The sequence below is a fragment of the Alexandromys fortis genome, unplaced genomic scaffold (genome assembly GCF_014885135.2).
Source record: "Alexandromys fortis isolate MF-2015 unplaced genomic scaffold, M_Fortis_MF-2015_v1.1 scaffold_232, whole genome shotgun sequence".
Classification (NCBI taxonomy): Eukaryota; Metazoa; Chordata; class Mammalia; order Rodentia; family Cricetidae; genus Alexandromys; species Alexandromys fortis.
In genome coordinates, this window is record NW_026068110.1 from 1046145 (window position 1) to 1065174 (window position 19030).

The 19030-nt window shown below is 37.0% G+C and overlaps 1 protein-coding gene across 4 annotated transcripts in view; it reads left to right on the forward strand.

The window, feature by feature from the left end:
- Positions 1-19030, forward strand: part of Ptpn4 (protein tyrosine phosphatase non-receptor type 4) — a 181470-nt gene that overhangs the window by 122418 nt on the left and 40022 nt on the right. For all 4 annotated transcript variants that reach the window (XM_050124440.1, XM_050124438.1, XM_050124439.1 and 1 more), the window contains 7 exons: positions 4591-4750; positions 6199-6282; positions 6366-6422; positions 10681-10837; positions 13566-13732; positions 15030-15120; positions 15306-15367. In XM_050124440.1, the coding sequence (XP_049980397.1) occupies positions 4591-4750; positions 6199-6282; positions 6366-6422; positions 10681-10837; positions 13566-13732; positions 15030-15120; positions 15306-15367 (778 nt within the window). The remainder of the gene's footprint in view (positions 1-4590; positions 4751-6198; positions 6283-6365; positions 6423-10680; positions 10838-13565; positions 13733-15029; positions 15121-15305; positions 15368-19030) is intronic.

Below are 19030 nucleotides of genomic sequence, written 5' to 3' on the forward strand. Positions count from 1 at the left end.
TATCTGCTTAAGTTTCCACAACTTCCCAATATAACTATCTCTAGGTAGGAACCAAATATTTATAATTCATCTACCTAATACATTGCTTATTTTAAAAGTCCTCTCTCTTATCATCAGTATAAATGAGCCAAAGACAAGAAGCCTAAGTTTTAAGCCAAAATTATGTATTTTATTTTATTTGGACAGGATTTCTCTATGTAACAGCCCTAACTGTTTTCTAGAACTAGCTCTTATAGACCAGACTGACCTCAAACTCACAGAGATCCACCTGCCTCTGCCTCCCAAGTGCTGGGATTAAAGGCGTGCGCCACCACAACCAAGCCAGGGCAATGATTTCAAATCAGAAGTATACTGGGTGGGGAAGGGACTATGGCTTTTTAACAATGTATATTTAAGCTGTTTTAGCTCATTGAAATGTTTATTTAGCAGTTTTTGCAAAATATCTAGTAACCACACTATCCTTCTCACATAGCTGAACACTGCTACTATTATGCCCATACCCATCAGCTTTAGCCAGTCAGATATTCCACAGCAGACCATGTTTCAGTTGATACTGCTATGTATTTTGGCCAGAACAAGAATAAGAGAATTTTCTCTGACTCCATTGCCATCTAATTTTAGCCTCACACACCCTTTTCTTCCAAGCCTTTGGTTTTGCGGCTAAATCCTTTCTCAGTAAACAGCTGAATTACAAGGCCAGAAAAATCTTAGATTTGGGGCCTTTTAATGCCCACTTTTTAGACATCCGTGAGGTCCTACCAAAGGACGTCTGTTTTAATTTGCCTTCATACCATGCAGGCTCTGGTTTAGGCCTGTATTCAGGATCATAGAAATACTTCCCTGGACTAGCAGTGCTTTTGAATACTTTACCCTTAGAGGCTTGTCTTCTTGGCAGTTGAAAGGAACAGAATAGAAACAGAAAACAAAACAAAGGAACCTGTGATCCCTGACCATGGAGGCAGATCTTAAGGAAGCTTTTATTGAAGAGGAAAGGTAAATAAATACTCTGATGTAGTAATTAGTAGATCTACCAGAATTTAGAACATTTCTGGGTTTCCAAAGAAAAATGGGGAAGAATGGTGGAGGGGTGTCTCTGGGACAGGGGTTGGGGAGTTAGGATGGAGATGAGCAAGTATGGATATGTATGAATGTATAAACTTGTCATAATCTGTAAAGGGCATTCTTTTTAAATAAAATTTTAGAATGTCTAATCTCTGAATTCTTTTACACAGGTACCTAGGTGGGCATTATTTTGGACTTACTTAACTTAGTTATATTTATGCCAGATTACAAAAATTTCATGCCCGTTTTCTTAGCAGAAACTTCTCTGGGTAGTCATTAAGTCACACTGTCCAGTTTTAATCCCCCACCTACCCACCCACACACAACTGCCAGGTTTCTAGCAGCCAACTTCTAAAGAGGTTCATGCTGCTACTGCCAAGGGAGATAATATATCCAAGGTTGTTACTGCCATGGCCTTTCAGTTATCTTGAGGCAAATTGTTCCATAGCAACTGAGCCTCACTTCCGTAAAAGAAATGTTTGTTGCTGTCATTGTTATAAGTTTATTATTCATCAGTTGTAGCTCCATACAACTTTGTACTCAGACTCTGAGTGACAAGTCTCTGTTTGGAACATGGCTAATCTCATGGCATGGAAGACTCTTTAAGAAGAAGAGTCATCATGAATCATGAAGTATTTCTTAAAGCTTCCTTTCGGAGATGACACAATCCATATTTTCACCACCAAAGCAAGTCATGGACAAGCCTGAGGTCATCCCTGCAGGAGGGTAAAGGGCAGTCTTTAAAATGATAACATCATTTAGGCATCTATTCTCAGTCCTACAAAGTGAGTAATGCATGGTCAGTTCTATACTTGAATATATCAAGGACCATTTTCAGTGCTAGAAAGTTGATTCACTAAAGAACACTTGCTATTTTTGTGCAGGACCCATATTTGGTTCCCAGTACTCACATGACAGCTCATAACTGTTTGTAACTCAGGTGCCAAGGAGTCCAGTGCCCTCTTCTGGCACTAGAGTGCATTTGATATACATACACATATGTAGATAAAATATTTATATGCATAATAAATTTAAGAAAGGATCAATTTTAATTAGATATAGTCGCATGCACCTTTAATCTCAGCACTCAAGAGATAGAAGCTACATATGATACATCTTTAGTAATCCTGGGAATCAGCATTATCATATACTAACGATAACTTCTTTCCTATGTTCACTGCGGGTATTCACAGTAGCTAAATTATGGCAACAGCCAGCATGCCCATCAGAAGAATGGATGAATAAAATGTAAAATATAGATACAATGAAGTATTAATTATTCAGCCATAGGAAAAAATGAAATGTTTGTTGGGATTTAAATAGAACTAGAAATCATCATGTTAAAGAAGCCAGACCCAGAAAGAGAAATAAGTTTTCTGTCATAGAGTCTGAATTTAAACGGGGACTGTTGAAAAAATACCAAAGGCCAGGAAGATAGTGGAGAACAAATGTGATAAAAATATATAATATACATTGTATATATAAAATATCATAATAAAGCTTTTGGTCTATTAAAATTTTTACAATTAATATATGCTTATTTTTAAGAGGAAAAAAGATTCCTATTTCTATTCTCTTTTTCCAACCTCACTTTCATGGATGCCATCTTTAATAGGATAGAAGTTGAACTATTGCTTCTTCCTTTTGGCCCTTGTAAAAAATCACAAGTAATATTCTATAGACTGTTTATTCTTAAAAGTTATAGTTTCTGCCAGGTGGTGGTGGCACACGCCTTTAATCGCAGCACTTGGAAGATAGAGACAAATGGATCTCTGAGTTTCAAGGCCAGCCTTGCCTACAGAGAGGACAGGTTCCAAAGCTACTGAAAAACCCTGTCTTGAAAAATCAAAAAAAGAAAAAGATTTATAGTTTCTACCTGAAATATCTCCTGAATATCTAGCCATCAGTTCCTACTGCCACAAATGAGAGAGTTATATATTGTTTTCTCACCTGACAAGATTCCATGCATTTTTGTCTCTTCTATGACGACCTTAAATACTTTGATCTCTGTCACATAGTTGCATTTATTAACCTCATGAGCCATGGTAAAGGAGGACAATCATTTAAGATCATTAGACTATACCTACCAGAAGGTTTTTTCTATTCAACACCCAATTCTCAGGGTTTTTTTTCTTTTATTTTGAGGTTATAAGTCCATCTCTTCTCCTTCAGACCCTTCCCCCTTAAGCCCCCTTTTCTGTCTTTCAAATTCGTGACCTCTTTCACTAATTGTTACATACATGCTAGTGTTCATTCATATAATAAATTATATATATAGTTTTATATATACTTATATATGTATATATATAGTTATATGTAACATAAAACCTACACTGTCTGTTACTGGTCTGTATGTTTTCAGGACTGACTGACTGATATCAGATGAATAATTGGTGTGTTCGTTCCTGGAGGAGTATTTCTCCTACTCTCAGCATTCCTTAGTTATCTATAGTTCTTTGTGTAGAGTTCAGACCTTGTGAGTTTTCCCCGGCCCCTTTGGATGATCTGTTGTCCTTGCTTAGTTCTTGTATAGGCAGCCATGTTGGTTTCACTTTTTGGGTGTGGCTTCTGATATTACCATGAAATACAGTCTCACAGAACCCCCTAATCCTCTGGCCCTTCCCACCCCTTTTTCTGCAATGTTCTCAGAACCTTAGATGCAGAAGTTATGTAGATGTACCCATTGCAACTGGACTCCATGACTTTACATTTTGATTGGTTAGTTTTTCTCTAATGGTTTCCATCTGTTGCAAAGAGTTCCTTGATGAGGGGTGAGAACTATACCTATTTGTGTATATAAGGACAAATATTTAGAGTGTAGTTTGTGGTTATGCTAGTTTAGTAAAGCAGTGGCTATAAGTTCTTGTCCAAGATCTGTGAGCCTACTAGCCCTGGGAAACTGGCTAGCTTTTCAGTACCAAGCACGATATCTCTCTTGTTGAGTAGATCTTAAGTCCAATTAGAAAGCTGTTGGTTACTACTAAAGTTTGTATGCCACTGTATACCCTCAGGGTTATTGTACCTTGCTAATGACTATGGTTCATAGGTGCTATCATGGAGCCTTTTTTTACCATGAACGCTAGCCCTCAGTGAGGAGGCATGCTAGTCAGTTCCAGCTCAGGAGCCTCTGGGCCATGCGTCTGAAGTACATGGTGTCCGCGGCAATAAGAACTTACTTTCCGCAATTCTATTTTAACTTCTCGTTGCCTACAGTGCTCTCTGGCTACCCATGCCTCCATTAAAAAAAAAATTAAAAATTAAGAAAAAATGTTTGGAAAGGTATGAATATTATTACAGCAAATTAATATATTATCTTCATAGGAATGAATACTTTTAATTTTGTGTTTATTGGTTTGATTAAAAACAGATTTACTAATTTAAAAATAGTTTTTTAATTAAAAGCATTTCCATCAAAACCTCTCTATACTAGACATGATTGGTATCTGGATTGCTTGATCTAATTTAGAATAAAATATTTCCATCGGATGATTACTAAAAATGTTCATTTCTGGCCCTTTTCTTCTCTAGATCACAAGAAACTCCTGAAGATGGGCAGCCTCCAGCTTTACCACCCAAACAATCTAAGAAAAACAGTTGGAACCAAATTCATTTTTCTCACTCTCAGCAAGATCTACTCAACCATACGAATGAAACCTTTGATGTGCCCTGTTCTCCTGAAAAGTCCACTGTAGGTAGCCTCACTTTGTTTTGAACTTTTAAAATCTTGAATACAGTTTATTTTGAGCCATACCGTGTTTTAGTTGTAAATGATAATACTTTGTCTTTTTTTGATTCTTTGATCCTGATTTATACAATTATGGTGTTATCTTTTTCTCCATTTGAAAAGTGCCCATTGCTTTGAGTTACTGCCTTAACAATTTAGTGGTAATTTCAGTGTGCAGCAGTGTATGTGCACTGTATATTTAAAAAACAATTTATAAAGTCGGGCGGTGGTAGTACATGCATTTAATCCCAGCACTCGGGAGGCAGAGGCTGGTGAATCTTTGTAAGTTCAAGGCCAGCCTGGTCTACAAGAGCTAGTTCCATGACAGGCTCAGAAAGCTACAGAGAAACCCTGTCTCAAAAAAAAAAAAAATTTATAACTTTTGCTTCTCTAGAATATCCTTTGTACAATAAAATGACGAGCTGTTAGAATCCTAATGGTTTATTAATTTTATTACTTTCTCAAGAAGATTTAAATAAGCCATAAGTGATATTACCAGTTTAAGAATATCATATGTATATATGTTTCAGGAAATTTAAAGAGATATTAGGAAGCTAAATAAGATGCAAACTTGCGTTTTGATGATAGTGGGTATGCAACGACAATTAACACATGGTAGTTGTTATTTTATAACTTGCAATCTAGTTTGTTTTTCTCAAAAGTATTTAGAACAACTGAAAGATAGCTTAGTGGTTGAAGGATGGCTACACAGACACTCAGAATGTATAGACACTTGGATCTTTGGTGGCTTATTGATCAGCCAGCCAAGCCCCACATTGTAAGTCCCTGGTACTAGTGAGAGATAGTTTCAAAAATTAAGAGGTCTGCTACCCAAGATTGCCCTCCAGCCTCCACCATTAGGCTCACACACCTATGCACATACTTGCAAATACATGTGCATCTATACAAACAACCATGCACACACACATACATGAATAGAGAAACAAGAAATGTATGTAGTTATCTAAATAAAGGCTCTAGAAACTGAGCCTTCAGTCCACCAAGTCCTAAGAATAAGGGAGATGAAGGGGCACTGAGAATATGCAGGCAGAAAGGTAGAAAGAAAAGTAGGCAATAGGATGCAATAAAATTAAGACATAACACTGGATTTAGCAATGGGAAAATATTTGTTGCCCTTAATTTAGTTATGGAATAATGAAGATGAAAACCTGTATTACATAGATTTAAAGAATGGGAGATGGCTGATTCTTCCAATTTGCCGGCATTTCTTGCTAGTAAAATGGAAGGAAGAATGAGAGAATGTATTTTCAGTTTATTAGGCAAAGAAACTTATTTTCTTCAACTAACATTTTTCTTAGAATTATAATTATTTACATACTATAGATAATATAAACAGATATAATATATACTTTATTTGTAATCTAAAAATTCTTTATTTTTGTCTTTTCAAGCCTAATGGTGGCATTCCACATGATAATCTTGTTCTAATCAAAATGAAACCTGATGAAAATGGAAGGTTTGGATTCAATGTAAAGGTAACCTGGAATTTGTCCATATTTAGTTTTTATATTAAGATGTTCTTAGTTTGGTAGTATTTAACTTTTTTTGTGTTTTCCAGGGAGGATTTGATCAGAAGATGCCTGTAATTGTATCCCGAGTAGCACCAGGAACACCTGTAAGTTATCCAAAATTTTATGTAAATACTGCTTTTAAGAATAGTATATACAGGGCTGGAGAGATGGCTCAGTGGTTAAGAGCATTGCCTGCTCTTCCAAAGGTCCTGAGTTCAGTTCCCGGCAACCACATGGTGGCTCACAACCATCTGTGGTGGGGTCTGGTGCCCTCTTCTGGCCTGCAGACATACACACAGACAGAATATTGTATACACAATAAATAAATAAATGAATGAATGAATGAATGAATGAATAGTATATACAGCCCGGCGGTGGTGGCGCACGCCTTTAATCCCAGCACTCGGGAGGCAGAGGCCAGCCTGGTCTACAAGAGCTATTTCCAGGACAGGAACCAAAAAAGCTACAGAGAAACCCTGTCTCGAAAAATCAAAAAAAAAAAAAAAAAAAAAAAAGAATAGTATATACTTTGGGGCCAGGGGTGATGGCACATACTTTAATCCTAGCACTCAGGAGGCTGAGGCAGGTGAATCTCTGTGAGTTTGAAACCACGAGACCAGCTTGGTCCATAGAGGGAGTTCCCAGCACAGCCAAGGCAACAAAGAGAAAGAAACCTTGTCGAATAACAACCACCAAAAAAGAATATATACTTTGGGGCCAGGTATGATCAGCACTTCAGCACTCAGGAGGCAGAAGCAGGCAGATCTCTACTGAGTTTAAGCCTAGTGCAGAGTTCCAGACTAACCAGAGCTACAAACAAAAAAACAAACGTACTTTCTAAAATGTTTTTATGTGTATGAGTAATATGTTTGAATGTATGTTTGTGCACCTTTTGTGCATGTGGTGCCCTCAGAGATCAGAATGCAGTGTAGCATCCCCATGGAACTGGAGTTATGGCCAGTTGTGAGCTACAATATGAGTCTTAGAAATGGGTCCTCTACAAGAACAGCAAGTGCTCTTACCTGCTAAGCCATCTTTCCATCCCCATTGGTACTTTTTAAAAAATTAGCTTTAGCATGTGTGAGTGTTTTCCGTGTCTGTATGTATCTGTATCACATGCATGCCTACTGCCTGTGGAGACCAAAAGAGGACATTGGATCTCTTAGAACTGGAGGAAGATCAGCAAGTGCTTTCATCCCCAGAATATGTACTTTAAAAAAAAAAAAATCATTGGGATGGATTGGCTGTTAAGAACACTGGCTGCTCTTCCAGAGGACCCAGGCTCAAGTCCCTGAACCCACATGGTAGCTCACAGCTGCCTGTAACTCCAGTTCAGCGTGATCCAGTGTTCTCCACAGCAATCAGACTTTCTTGTAGGCACAGGCATACATGCGACTAAAACACCCATACACATTAAATAAAAATAAATCATTTATTTGCTTAAATAATAAGGAAGAAAGTTAATTATTACTTTTCGGGTGCCAAATGTTAAATCTAAAGACCATATTGTAAGTTGCAGGGAAGATAGATTTTTCTTGACTCTGTGTCTTAGAAAGAAGCTATCACTGAGTGCTGCTACAGTGCTAAAGGGTTCTGTCCAAACAGCCTCCTTATTCAACACATGCAGATGAAAGTGGAGTTTATTGCAGTTTTGTTGTTGCTGTTTGCTTTTTTCTTTTCTGTTGCTGTTTGCTTTTTTCTTTTCATTTACCATAGTACATTATTTGCCTACTTTTTGTTTTAAAATTATTTTAAGTGGATCATTTTTAAGTCCTAATATGTACATTCTAAAAAGCATTGAATCTGAAACAGTAAGTCCCCTATTACTCAACATTAAGCTTCCAAAGTCATGAATTTTCTGTTCATCATTGAATAATTCTTATTGGTGTGTTATCTGGAAACATGCTAAAATATTAGCAGTGTTTCTCCTGGAAAATGGAATTACTGGTATTTTTCACTTTTTTTTTGTCTTCCTATTTACTTATCTGAATCATGATCCCGAATGTGCTTTGCTCTTATGAGGTGTATGTATTGCTGGTGACTTACTTCCTTCTGCTGTGCAGAAAGAACTGTGCTTTAGAAATTTTGGTTGAATTTAGAACATTTTGAAGCAATAGAACTTTATAATTTTTAAATTATTTCATTAATTTAGTTACCACCACAGTCTTCCAATGTTGTGAACTTTAAAAAAAAAGTTTAAAGGAAACAGTTTCAAGTTGTTTTTTGTTTGTTTGTTTGTTTTGTTTTGTCAGGGCTTCTCTTTGTAACCCTGGTTGTCCTGGAACTCATTCTGTAGACCAGGCTGACCTTGAGCTCAGAAATCTGTCAGCTTCTACCACCAAGTGGTGGGATTAAAGGCATGTGCCACCACCACCCAACCTAGTTTCAAGTATTGTAATATCAGTTTTTTTTTAAAATAATGTATTTGGTACCTCAGAAATGAATAATTCACATTAATTGTTTTATTCCTGTATGGAAACCTTTTTTTTTTTTCTTTTCCGTTTTCCGAGATAGGTCTTCTCTGTAGCTTTGGTGCCTGCCTGTCCTGGAACTAGCTCTTGTAGTCCAGGCTGGCCTCTGCCTCCCGAGTGTTGGGATTAAAGAAGTGCACCACCATCGCCCGATGGAAATTTTATAATCAATGTCTGTTCCTCTTACAAAATTTATCTAATATGCAAGTGTCACTTTTCAGATCAGAAAAAATGCAAATAAAAATAACAAAGGTGTGTTAAATAAGAGAAAATTCCCATCAGTGATAAATGGGTATAATAAAAGACTCATAGAAGACTTATGTCCTCTAATCCATAGACCACTTCCTCTTTTCTGCCAGAATACAGAATGTGATAGGACAGCTTCTTCGCTGAAGTAGCATTTCTCCCAGTACTATAGCAACCATTCTGCTTCATTTTGGGTATCCTAAACATACTTTTATAACAGCACATAATCAAACTGGTAGATGCATTTCCCTACATAAAGGACCATATAAATATGCATTTATTTCATTGAACAAATAACCACCAAAAGAAAACCTCACAAACAATAAAGGCTGACATTTTAATATTTGAGATTTTAAAACGTTTGATTGAGTTAGCCTCATTTTTATCTTAGCAATGCTAGAACATAAATCAAGGTAAGTATCTTCTTGTTGCATTTTTCTGAGTGCTGGCCTCTAAGATCAGACATCTCACAAGCAATGGATAAATTTAACCTTTGCAGTAGTGTTCTTTCCAGTAGTCACACTATCTTACTGAGTGTTATGACATTGTCTGTAGGAAATTGAGTAGATTGGTCCATTTCTTCTTCCCTTTTTCACAGCATTTCTTCCACTGCCTGGCCAGCCATCTTTATGCTTGGTCTCATGTTTTTATAGAACATGTTATTCATATTTCTTTTTCTTTTATTTTCTTTATCTTTTTAATCATTTTTTTTAATTTTATGTGCATTGGTATTTTGCCCTTACATAAGTCTGTGTGAGGGTGTTAGATCCTGAAGTCACAGATTTAAGCTGCCATGTAGTGCTGGGAATTGAACCCAGTCCTCTAGAAAAGCAGTCACTGTTCTTGAACACTTAGCTATCTATCTCCCCTGCCCCAGTGCTTGGTTTTTAGATGATTTTTGGACCGAAGCACTAACAGCAAATGTATACTTTATGCAATAATTCTCAGTGTGTCCTGAAACCTAAAATTTGAAGGATATCATTCAGGAATTACTGTTATTTAAGCTATAGGAACTAAAGCTGAATATATTTAAATAGTACAAAATTAAGGATGCTTGTATATATGCACTTTGATATCTTTTCCGAATCTTTATGAACATGATATGCCATGAAGAATGAATTTGTTTAGTGAACCTGTGAAACAAAATAGAATATTTCTGCTTTTCAAATAGATGAAAGTGTGTGTGTGTGTGTGTGTGTGTGTGTGTGTGTGTGTGTGTGTGTGTACACTAGACATTGTCATCTTTCTCAGTCACTTTCTACTTTGTTACATTAGTTTTTGAGATGGTGTCTCTCTGGACCTGGAGCTCCCTGATTGGCTATATTGACTAACCAGCAAGGTCCAGGGATTCTGTTCTGCCTTCCCATACTGGGATTACAGGTTCAGGTTCACACTATAGCATTTGATGTTCATGTGCTTTCTGGGGATTGGAAGTCAGGCCCTTATGGTTACTTAGCAAATACTTTATTGACTTAGCCATCTTACTGGCCTTGCATGGATGCTTTTCTATATGTAGTTTTGGTTTTCCTGTGGATGCTTTTCTATATATAATTTTGGTTCTCCTTTAATAGTCTATAAAAAGTAAATTTCTATATTTTCAGGATACCATAAACATATCTAAACACTTATCCACATTGTATTATAGGCTGACCTCTGTGTCCCTCGATTGAATGAAGGGGACCAAGTGGTATTGATTAATGGTCGGGACATTGCAGAACATACCCATGATCAAGTAGTCTTGTTTATTAAAGCGAGCTGTGAGAGACATTCTGGGGAACTCGTGCTTCTAGTTCGACCTAATGGTAAGTACTCTATTTAGCACTGAGTAGTTGTTATAATTTGTTATGGTTTATTACTGGACTTGAGAGTAAGTAGACTTCTTTAAACACATCAACCTAGTTCTTACTCAAATGACAGTGACATCTGTCATTTTTGGAAACAAAAATCCCAAATCTTGGTTCTCTTATCTCGCATTCATCTCTGTTGATACAGTGGCTCTCCTACTGTTTCCCAAAAGCCCCAGCCTGTTACACTTTAGGGCCTGTGTACTTGTTATTTCCTCTGCTCAGCAAATAATTCTTGGTATTTATTCTACTGTACATACCTAAAGTGGCTCTCCTCTTCAACCACTTCAGTAGAAGTGTTATGTAGTCAATGAGTGAGTGTTTAATGAATAAGTAAATATCACCAGGTGGTGGTAACACACGCGTTTAATCCTAGCACAAAGGAGGCAGAGGCAGGTAAATTTCTTGTGTGTTCAAGGTTTCAGGACAGCCAGGGCTATATAGAGAAACCCTGTCTTTCCTGTCTTGAGACGAGGGATGGGAGGTGGAGGAGAGGAAATTTCTGTTCTACTTCTAGAAAACTTCAGTAACAAGCCATAGTTAACAACAACAACAAAACCAGTTTTAACTATATTTTCATTAGGTGATGCCCTTTTGACTAATCATGTCAAATCTTCATCTGGACATACTAGCGTTGTCTGCATTTATATTCATTGTAGCACTAGCACAATAGCCAAGTTATGCAGGAAGCTGTGTCCACCAGCAGAGACTTAATCAGCACTAGCCATATGTCCTTATGCACAGACTTGTATTTTAAAAGGTATGCATGTAGAAAAGTGTCTTCATTACAGTAGGGATACAGGAGGAGAGTGGTGATGTGATTGAAACTCATTGTATTCATGTGTGAGAATGTCACAGTGAGATAATTTTAAAGAAAAGAAAACTTCCCTTTTTATCTTTGGATAAAGCAGGCATCTTCTTTTGTCTTCTGTATTTTGTGTTCTTCTCCATGGCATTCACAGACTATTCATTTTGGTTCTGAGGAACTTGTTTAAGCTTCATACTATGTTTCCAAGCTCAGTTTCTGAACAACAACAACAACGATCTCTCCGTTTTGCCCTTTTGTTCTCAATAACTCCTGTAGCACTCAATGACAATGGTTAGTAGCTATTGAGTTTTTTTTTTTTTCCATCAAGGGTGTTATGTATGTTCTTGCTTAATTCTCAGAGCCACCAAACATGATAGATCAATTACTCTCAGAGTTGAAAATATTTTTAAACATTTTATTACCTACTTACAGGTTCATGATGGGTACAGAGCCAGAATATAAACAAAAGTCTCTGTGATGACAAATGCCTTATTACAATTTGGATTGTTTCTTTTATACTTTACATTCCAAGAGGAACGCAGCTAAAGCCTTGTAAAGGAGTCTAGACTGAGATCTCTGCTCATTTTCAGTGTGGATTTATCATCTTTTTTTCCTCCCAAGTATGTTACATGATGTTTCCTAATTGAACAAGATGGCTAAGAAGCAGTCATGTGCAGAGAATATTTATATACAGGTGAACCCTTTATAAGTATGTTAATAGATCCCATTTTAAAGAATGGAGTTAAAGATCTGGAGATGGCTCAACAGTTATGAGTATTTGCTGCTTTTACAAAGGACCAGCATTTAGTTTCCAACATCCACATGGTGACTCACAATGGCCTTTAACTCCAGTTCCAGGGGATCTGATGCCTTCTTCTGGCATCCATAGACACTAGACATACACTCAGTAAACATATACACATTCAAGCAAAACATCCATACATGTTAAAAATAATAATAATAAACAATTTTCTTTAAAATGGAGCTGAAGGGGAGAAGTGAGGATAACCTGGAGGCCTGGCATTTACAGGCCCAACATCTGGGATTTGAACTTTTCTTATACTAACAGAGCATGAAGTATATTTAGTGACTAATTCAAGAAGAAAGGGTCAAGCCAGGTGGTCACCTTTAATCCCAGCACTCGGGAGGCAGAGTTCCAGGACAGGTTCCAAAGCTACAGAGAAACCTTTTCTCAGAAAAAAAAGAAAAGAAAGAAAGAAAAAACAGAAACAAAAAAATGAAGAAAGGGTCAAGCAGACTTGTTTAGCTTTGCATTCATTTTACATGCAGCTTATATGATAAAAGCCAACATATGCATACATGTAATGGTGTACAGGCTTTTGTCTGTGCTATTGACCTATTGACTCGTGTCCTAGAAATTAAGGGCAGGTGTATCAGATCTTCAACTCAATACTGCCTCATTTTCTTCATTTTTGTAAAGGTGGGTTTGTGTATGTGTGTGTGTGTGTGTGTGTGTGTGTGTGGTGTGCACCACTTGGGCATAGGATCCCAAGAATGTTAAAAAAGGATATCTGTTTCTCAGAATTTACTGATAGGAGGTTATAAGCTGCCATGTGGATACTGGGAACTAGACCCAGATCCTCTACAAGATCATCAAGTGCTCTTGACCACTGAGCCACCTCTCTAATTCTGCCTCATCTTCTTAATGTGAATTCAAATTTTAAGCATATGGCTAAAGAATCCTTTTCTCCAAAGGAATATGTAAAGCCTTTCAAACCCACCACCATTCTTGATTCTTATACAATGGCATCAGTTAAATCTAGTGAAATTATTAATATCTGAATCTGTAGAAAGTATCTGATAATTTCTTACTGAATTCTCCTAAGATTCTTAGGTATGTTTTTTGTTTTATTTTAGCTGTATATGATGTAGTGGAAGAAAAATTAGAAAGTGAGCCAGACTTCCAGTATATTCCTGAGAAAGCCCCACTGGATAGTGTCCATCAAGATGACCAGTCCCTGCGGGAGTCAATGATACAGCTAGCCGAGGGGCTTATTACTGGAACAGTACTGGCACAGTTTGATGTAAGTGAAATCATTATATTAAAACAGTATTTGCTAGTTAGTTTGAGAGTGGTAAGAACCTAGCCTTCTGTGCATTATGATTTATAAGGCAAAATGATAGTCTTAAAACTGGTTGACATCAAGAGTTCTAAAATTTAGTTTTTAAATTTATTCCCATAGTACTTGTTATGACTATATAAATAAGTGTCATTTTGAAAAAAGAGTAAGAGCCAAGCAGAGTAGCTTATACCTATAATCTCATCACTTGGAAAACTGAGGCAGGAATATGTTCATAAGTTTAAGGTTACTCCAGAATAGTGAGTTCCAAGCCATCCTAAGCTGTAGAGTGAGGCCCCTCTCAAAATTTAAAAAAGTAGGAAAGATACCATAAATGGTTTTCCCTGTAGTTACTACCTCTTTTTATGACAGGTAGAAGATGAGAATAGTATATAGTAGACTTAAAGTTAAGCAGAGCCGAATGTGACGGCACACCCCTTTGCTGTTCTCACTTCCATGGCAGTGCGATTCTCTGTGAGCTTGAGGCCATCCCAGGCTACATAGAACAAACCTCATCTCAAAAAATAAGATAAAGATAAACAAAATGTCCAAGTTAAAGAAAATAACTTCGGTATTTCAAGTTCATATTTTGTCATAATTAGTCTTTCTTTAGTTTTGTCTCTACAGTTTTAAATTCCCTCAGATCATTATCACCAAAGAACAAGAATGTTCTTCATTGCTAATTTTTATTTTGATTAGTGAGTATATAATGAATTTTGAAAATCTATATTTAACCAGACATGTTCAGCCCATGGATCATATACATGCAGGATAGTTATTTTCCAAATCCAGTTCAACACATTTGGAGATGACTTAATTTGTTTATCTTTATTCAAACTGAGGATTTTCCCATGTGTTTAAACAGAAAAGGCCTTCAGTATTTGTTGTTTGTTGTATATAAAAGCTTGTAATAAAACATACAAGATATGCATCTTTTTCTTTTAAAAAGCATGTCAGTTTTTATATTGTTAGTACTTCTAAACTAAAATAAAGCAAGGTGTTCTTTGTAGGTTTTCTATTCAAATATTAGGTTCTTTGATAAACAAAATCGTTTTCAGATTTTTCAGAATATTACAGATACATAATGCATGTCAAAAGCTACAGAACTGACACAGTGCTGGGTCAGCACTCTGCTCTTCTGGAGAGTATCATAGTGTGGGGGGTATGGGGTTGATGTTTCCTGTTAGAATAGAAACTAGTCTGCAAAACAAAGCAGAATCATTTGTGATTTATTGGGCTGTTTGCTTGTTTGTTTTTAAAGCAATTGTATCGGAAAAAACCTGGAATGACAATGTCTTGTGCCAAATTACCTCAGAACATTTCCAAAAATAGATACAGAGATATTTCGCCTTGTAAGTATCTATTAAATCTTGCCACCATAAGCTTAATCTTTTAAATAAAACTTTATTAGAGATTTTTGTGACCAGAGTATGGATCAGTGGTAGAACATTGTGCTTAGCATGTGCCAGGCTTTAGTGATTTAATCTGAAATATCAAAACAAAAAAGAAATTCATTGTTTCTTTTAAAATTTTTTAGATGATGCTACACGGGTCCTTTTAAAAGGTAATGAAGACTACATCAATGCAAACTATATAAATGTAAGTTTTTTTGTTATTTTGTTATTTGAAATAATTGAAACTATTGAAAATTTTAAAGTTAATTCCTTTTTATTGAGGGTATAACTTTAATTGAATATTATTTTATCAAATTAATGTTTTAAAGAATAACCAAGAGACTGTTGGTGGTGGCGCATGCTTTTAATTCCACCACTCAGGAGACAGAGATAGGCAGATCTCTTGTCAGCCTGGTCTACAGAGTGAGTTCCCAGACAACCATTGCTACATAGAGAGAAAAAAAAAAAGAAGAAAATTAAGTCAGGCCAGGCACGCTTTGGGAGGCAGAGGCAGGCAAATCTCTATGAGTTCTAGGACAGCCTGGTTTACAAAGCTACAGAGAAACCCTGTCTCGAAAAACCAAAAAAAAAAAAAAAAAGGTGGTGGCACACGCCTTAATTCCAGCACTCAGGAGGCAGAGGTGGGCTGATCTTTGTGAGTTCGAGGCCAGCCTGTTCTACAAGAGCTAGTTCCAGGACAGGCTCCAAAGCTACAGAGAAACCCTGTCTCAAAAGACAAAGACAAGAAAGAAAGAAAGAAAGAAAGAAAGAGAGAGAGAGAGAGAGAGAGAGAGAGAGAGAGAGANGGGGAGGAAGGAAAATTAAGCCAGTTTTGGTGGCACAAACCTATAATCCCAGCATTCAGGAGACCGGCCTAGAGAATTTCTATGAGTTCAGGGCCAGCCAGGGCCTCATGGTGCGTCCTTGTCCACCCCACTCCAAAAGCTTTAATAATTTGGTGCTAGTATATTAATATGTAATTAGAAGAGTACAATAGAGTAATTCACTCCAGAAATAACCTAAGTTATTATTACTAGAATACTAGAATAGGCTCAGGTTATGGTAGTGGCAGCCTTTTAAATCACTAGAGATAAGCATAACCTATCTAGTGAATTATTTGTGTCATGTGTTCAAAATGTATCATTGTGAAGAGGATTATTTCCCCACAACTAATGAAGGAAAAGATCACTTTTTCCTTAATTTTATAATAGAGAAATTTTTAAATGTATAGGATTAGAGCAAAATGTGAAATAAAGGGACTGGAGAGATGGTGAGCAGTGAAGAGTATTGGCTACTTCTACAGAGGATTAGCATCCAGTTCCTAGCACCCACCCACACTGGACCACTTAGAACTATTTGTAACTCTGGCACCAAGAAATCTGGAGCCCACTTCTAACCTCCACAGGCACGCACATGGGCTCTCTTTCTCTTTCTCTCTCTGTCTCCATCCGTGTCTGTCTGTCTGTTTCTCTCACACACAAATAAAAATGTATTTTTTTAACTGTAAAATCAGTTTTCACATATACATCACTTAGCTTTGGCCATTGTGGACTCATGGACAATGTTCTTTCCCTATGTTCCCACATCCAAATTGTTATATAGGATAATTGTGTACCACTTTCTCAATCTACAAGTACTTCACCTATTCAACTTTGATGCTGACATCTGTGAAAAATACATCACTGTATAAATTTGAAAATGGAATCATGAAAGAAATATGTGAGAATTATTAAATACTTCAGATAAGAGAAGGATTTTGTTAAGCTGGATGGATGGCTGCCTAAGCAACAAATAAATAGATCGTTGGTGAATGTCTCTGCGTTTGGGAGACTGAAGATCCCTTGTTCAAGATTTCAAAATTAACCTGGGCAGCACACAAGACTTCATCTTAAAAGGGCAACCAAAGAGTTACATTTTGTCACATTTTATCCGCTAATCAATGTGTAACTTCACTCAAAACTTTAAAATAAGGATAATAATGGAAAATCTTTATATTTTGGTACACTTAAGGGTACTAAGATCAAATGACTGTCTGAATTTTTAAAATGCTGTAAAGTCTTACATGTAGGCTGGGACTATTAGCACACACTTAAAACCAACACTTGAGAGTCTAGGGTAGAGACTGCCAAGTTCATGACTACCAGGACTACAAAGGAAGACACTCTGTCTCAGTTGAAACAAAATGGATGTAAGGCAGGAAATGAAATGTAAGCAACATTGAACATCGTAAACTACATGGCTATTTTCAAATGTCTATAAAAGAGACAATAGTATGAAGCGGTTATCTAGCTTTAAAGTCTGCCAACAAGTAGCCATATTGTTTCAGTGATACCCCGTAGATTATTTTTAAGTCAAAATATATCACTTTATATGTATGTACAGTTAATTCTCACTATTTGAGGTAGTCATAGATCCCTTTGTACAAAGTTTGTACAAATGACAAACTAGGGAATAGTGAGTCATCATTTCTAGGGTAAATAGAGAATTAGTGATTTATAAGTGTATAGTCATACTTTCATCAGCTAATCAATACATAACTTCATTTAAAGATTTATTTAGTAGTAACATTGTTGATTTGTTAACTTTGAATGCATAGCCAACAGCATTGAAGTATAATTCATACTTGAGGAAAGCTAATCTATATCATCATGGAGATATTCTTGCACCTCAGAACACTAAACTGCACTTCATCACTGTGATTGTAAATGATACAGTTACCCACAATAAACACAAATGTGAAGTACATGGCTCTGCACAGTACTGGTGGCTGCTTGTGGGCAGTATAAGAGGGGAACAAAACAGTTTTATTTGGTATCAGCTGGACACATGCTTCTCCAGTGACTCATATTGTTTGTTGGCCCCTAGTATGCCTACAAATGGCCAACAAATCTCTCCTGTTTTGAAGTTACATAGGAACTTTACATTATGGAGCCAGAGAGTCGGTAGAACAGTTAAACTTGTTGTCCAGTCTTGAAGACCCAGAGTTAAGAGTCTAACACCAACCCACATAACAAGATGGGTATCCTGTAACCCTGCTTCTGAGGTGTCAGATTTAGAGGATCGTTGGGGCTTACTGGCTTTCATCAAAATTCGAGACTCAAGTTTCAGTTGAAAGGAGAGACCCTTCCACAAAGGAACAGGAAGAGAATGATACAAGATGACACACAGTTCCCCATTCTGGCCTTAGATCATTACTTGTGAGGTTTTTTTTTTTTGAAAGGAAAAGCAAAACTGGAACTGGAAAGAAGGCTTTTTGGTTAAGAGCACCTACTGCTCTTCTAGAGGATTTGGGTTCAGTTCCGAGTATCCACAAAGAGGCTCACGACTGTCAGCAACAGTTCCAGGGAATCAGACACCCTCACACAGATAGACAGACAGACAGACATGCATGCAGGGAAAACACCAATGCATATTAAAATAAATAAATAAATAAAATTTAAAATAACCAGCCTGGTGGTGGTGGCGCACGCCTTTAATCCCAGCACTTGGGTGACAGAGGCAGGCAGATAGATCTCTGTGATTTTGAGGCAAGCCTGGTCTATAAGAGCTAGTTCCATCTCCATCCAGCACCAGATGAAGGTTCTATGGTGATATGAAAGATATTCGTCAGTATTGCTATAGGATAGGGTCAGTTCAGGTTCCCTATCCTCAGCTTCCCAAGGGACTAACTGGGGACATCGCCTTGGGCTCCTGGGAGCCACTCAAGGTTCAAGTCTCTTGCCAACACTAAGGTGGCTCTTTTAACTAAGATATGTGCTTCCCTGCTCCCCTATCCAACCTTCCTTTATCCCAATCTTCCTGTTTCCCCAAGTTCCCCCAATCCTCCCCTTCTTACTTTTCTCTCCCTGTCCCCCCTTATCCCCAACCC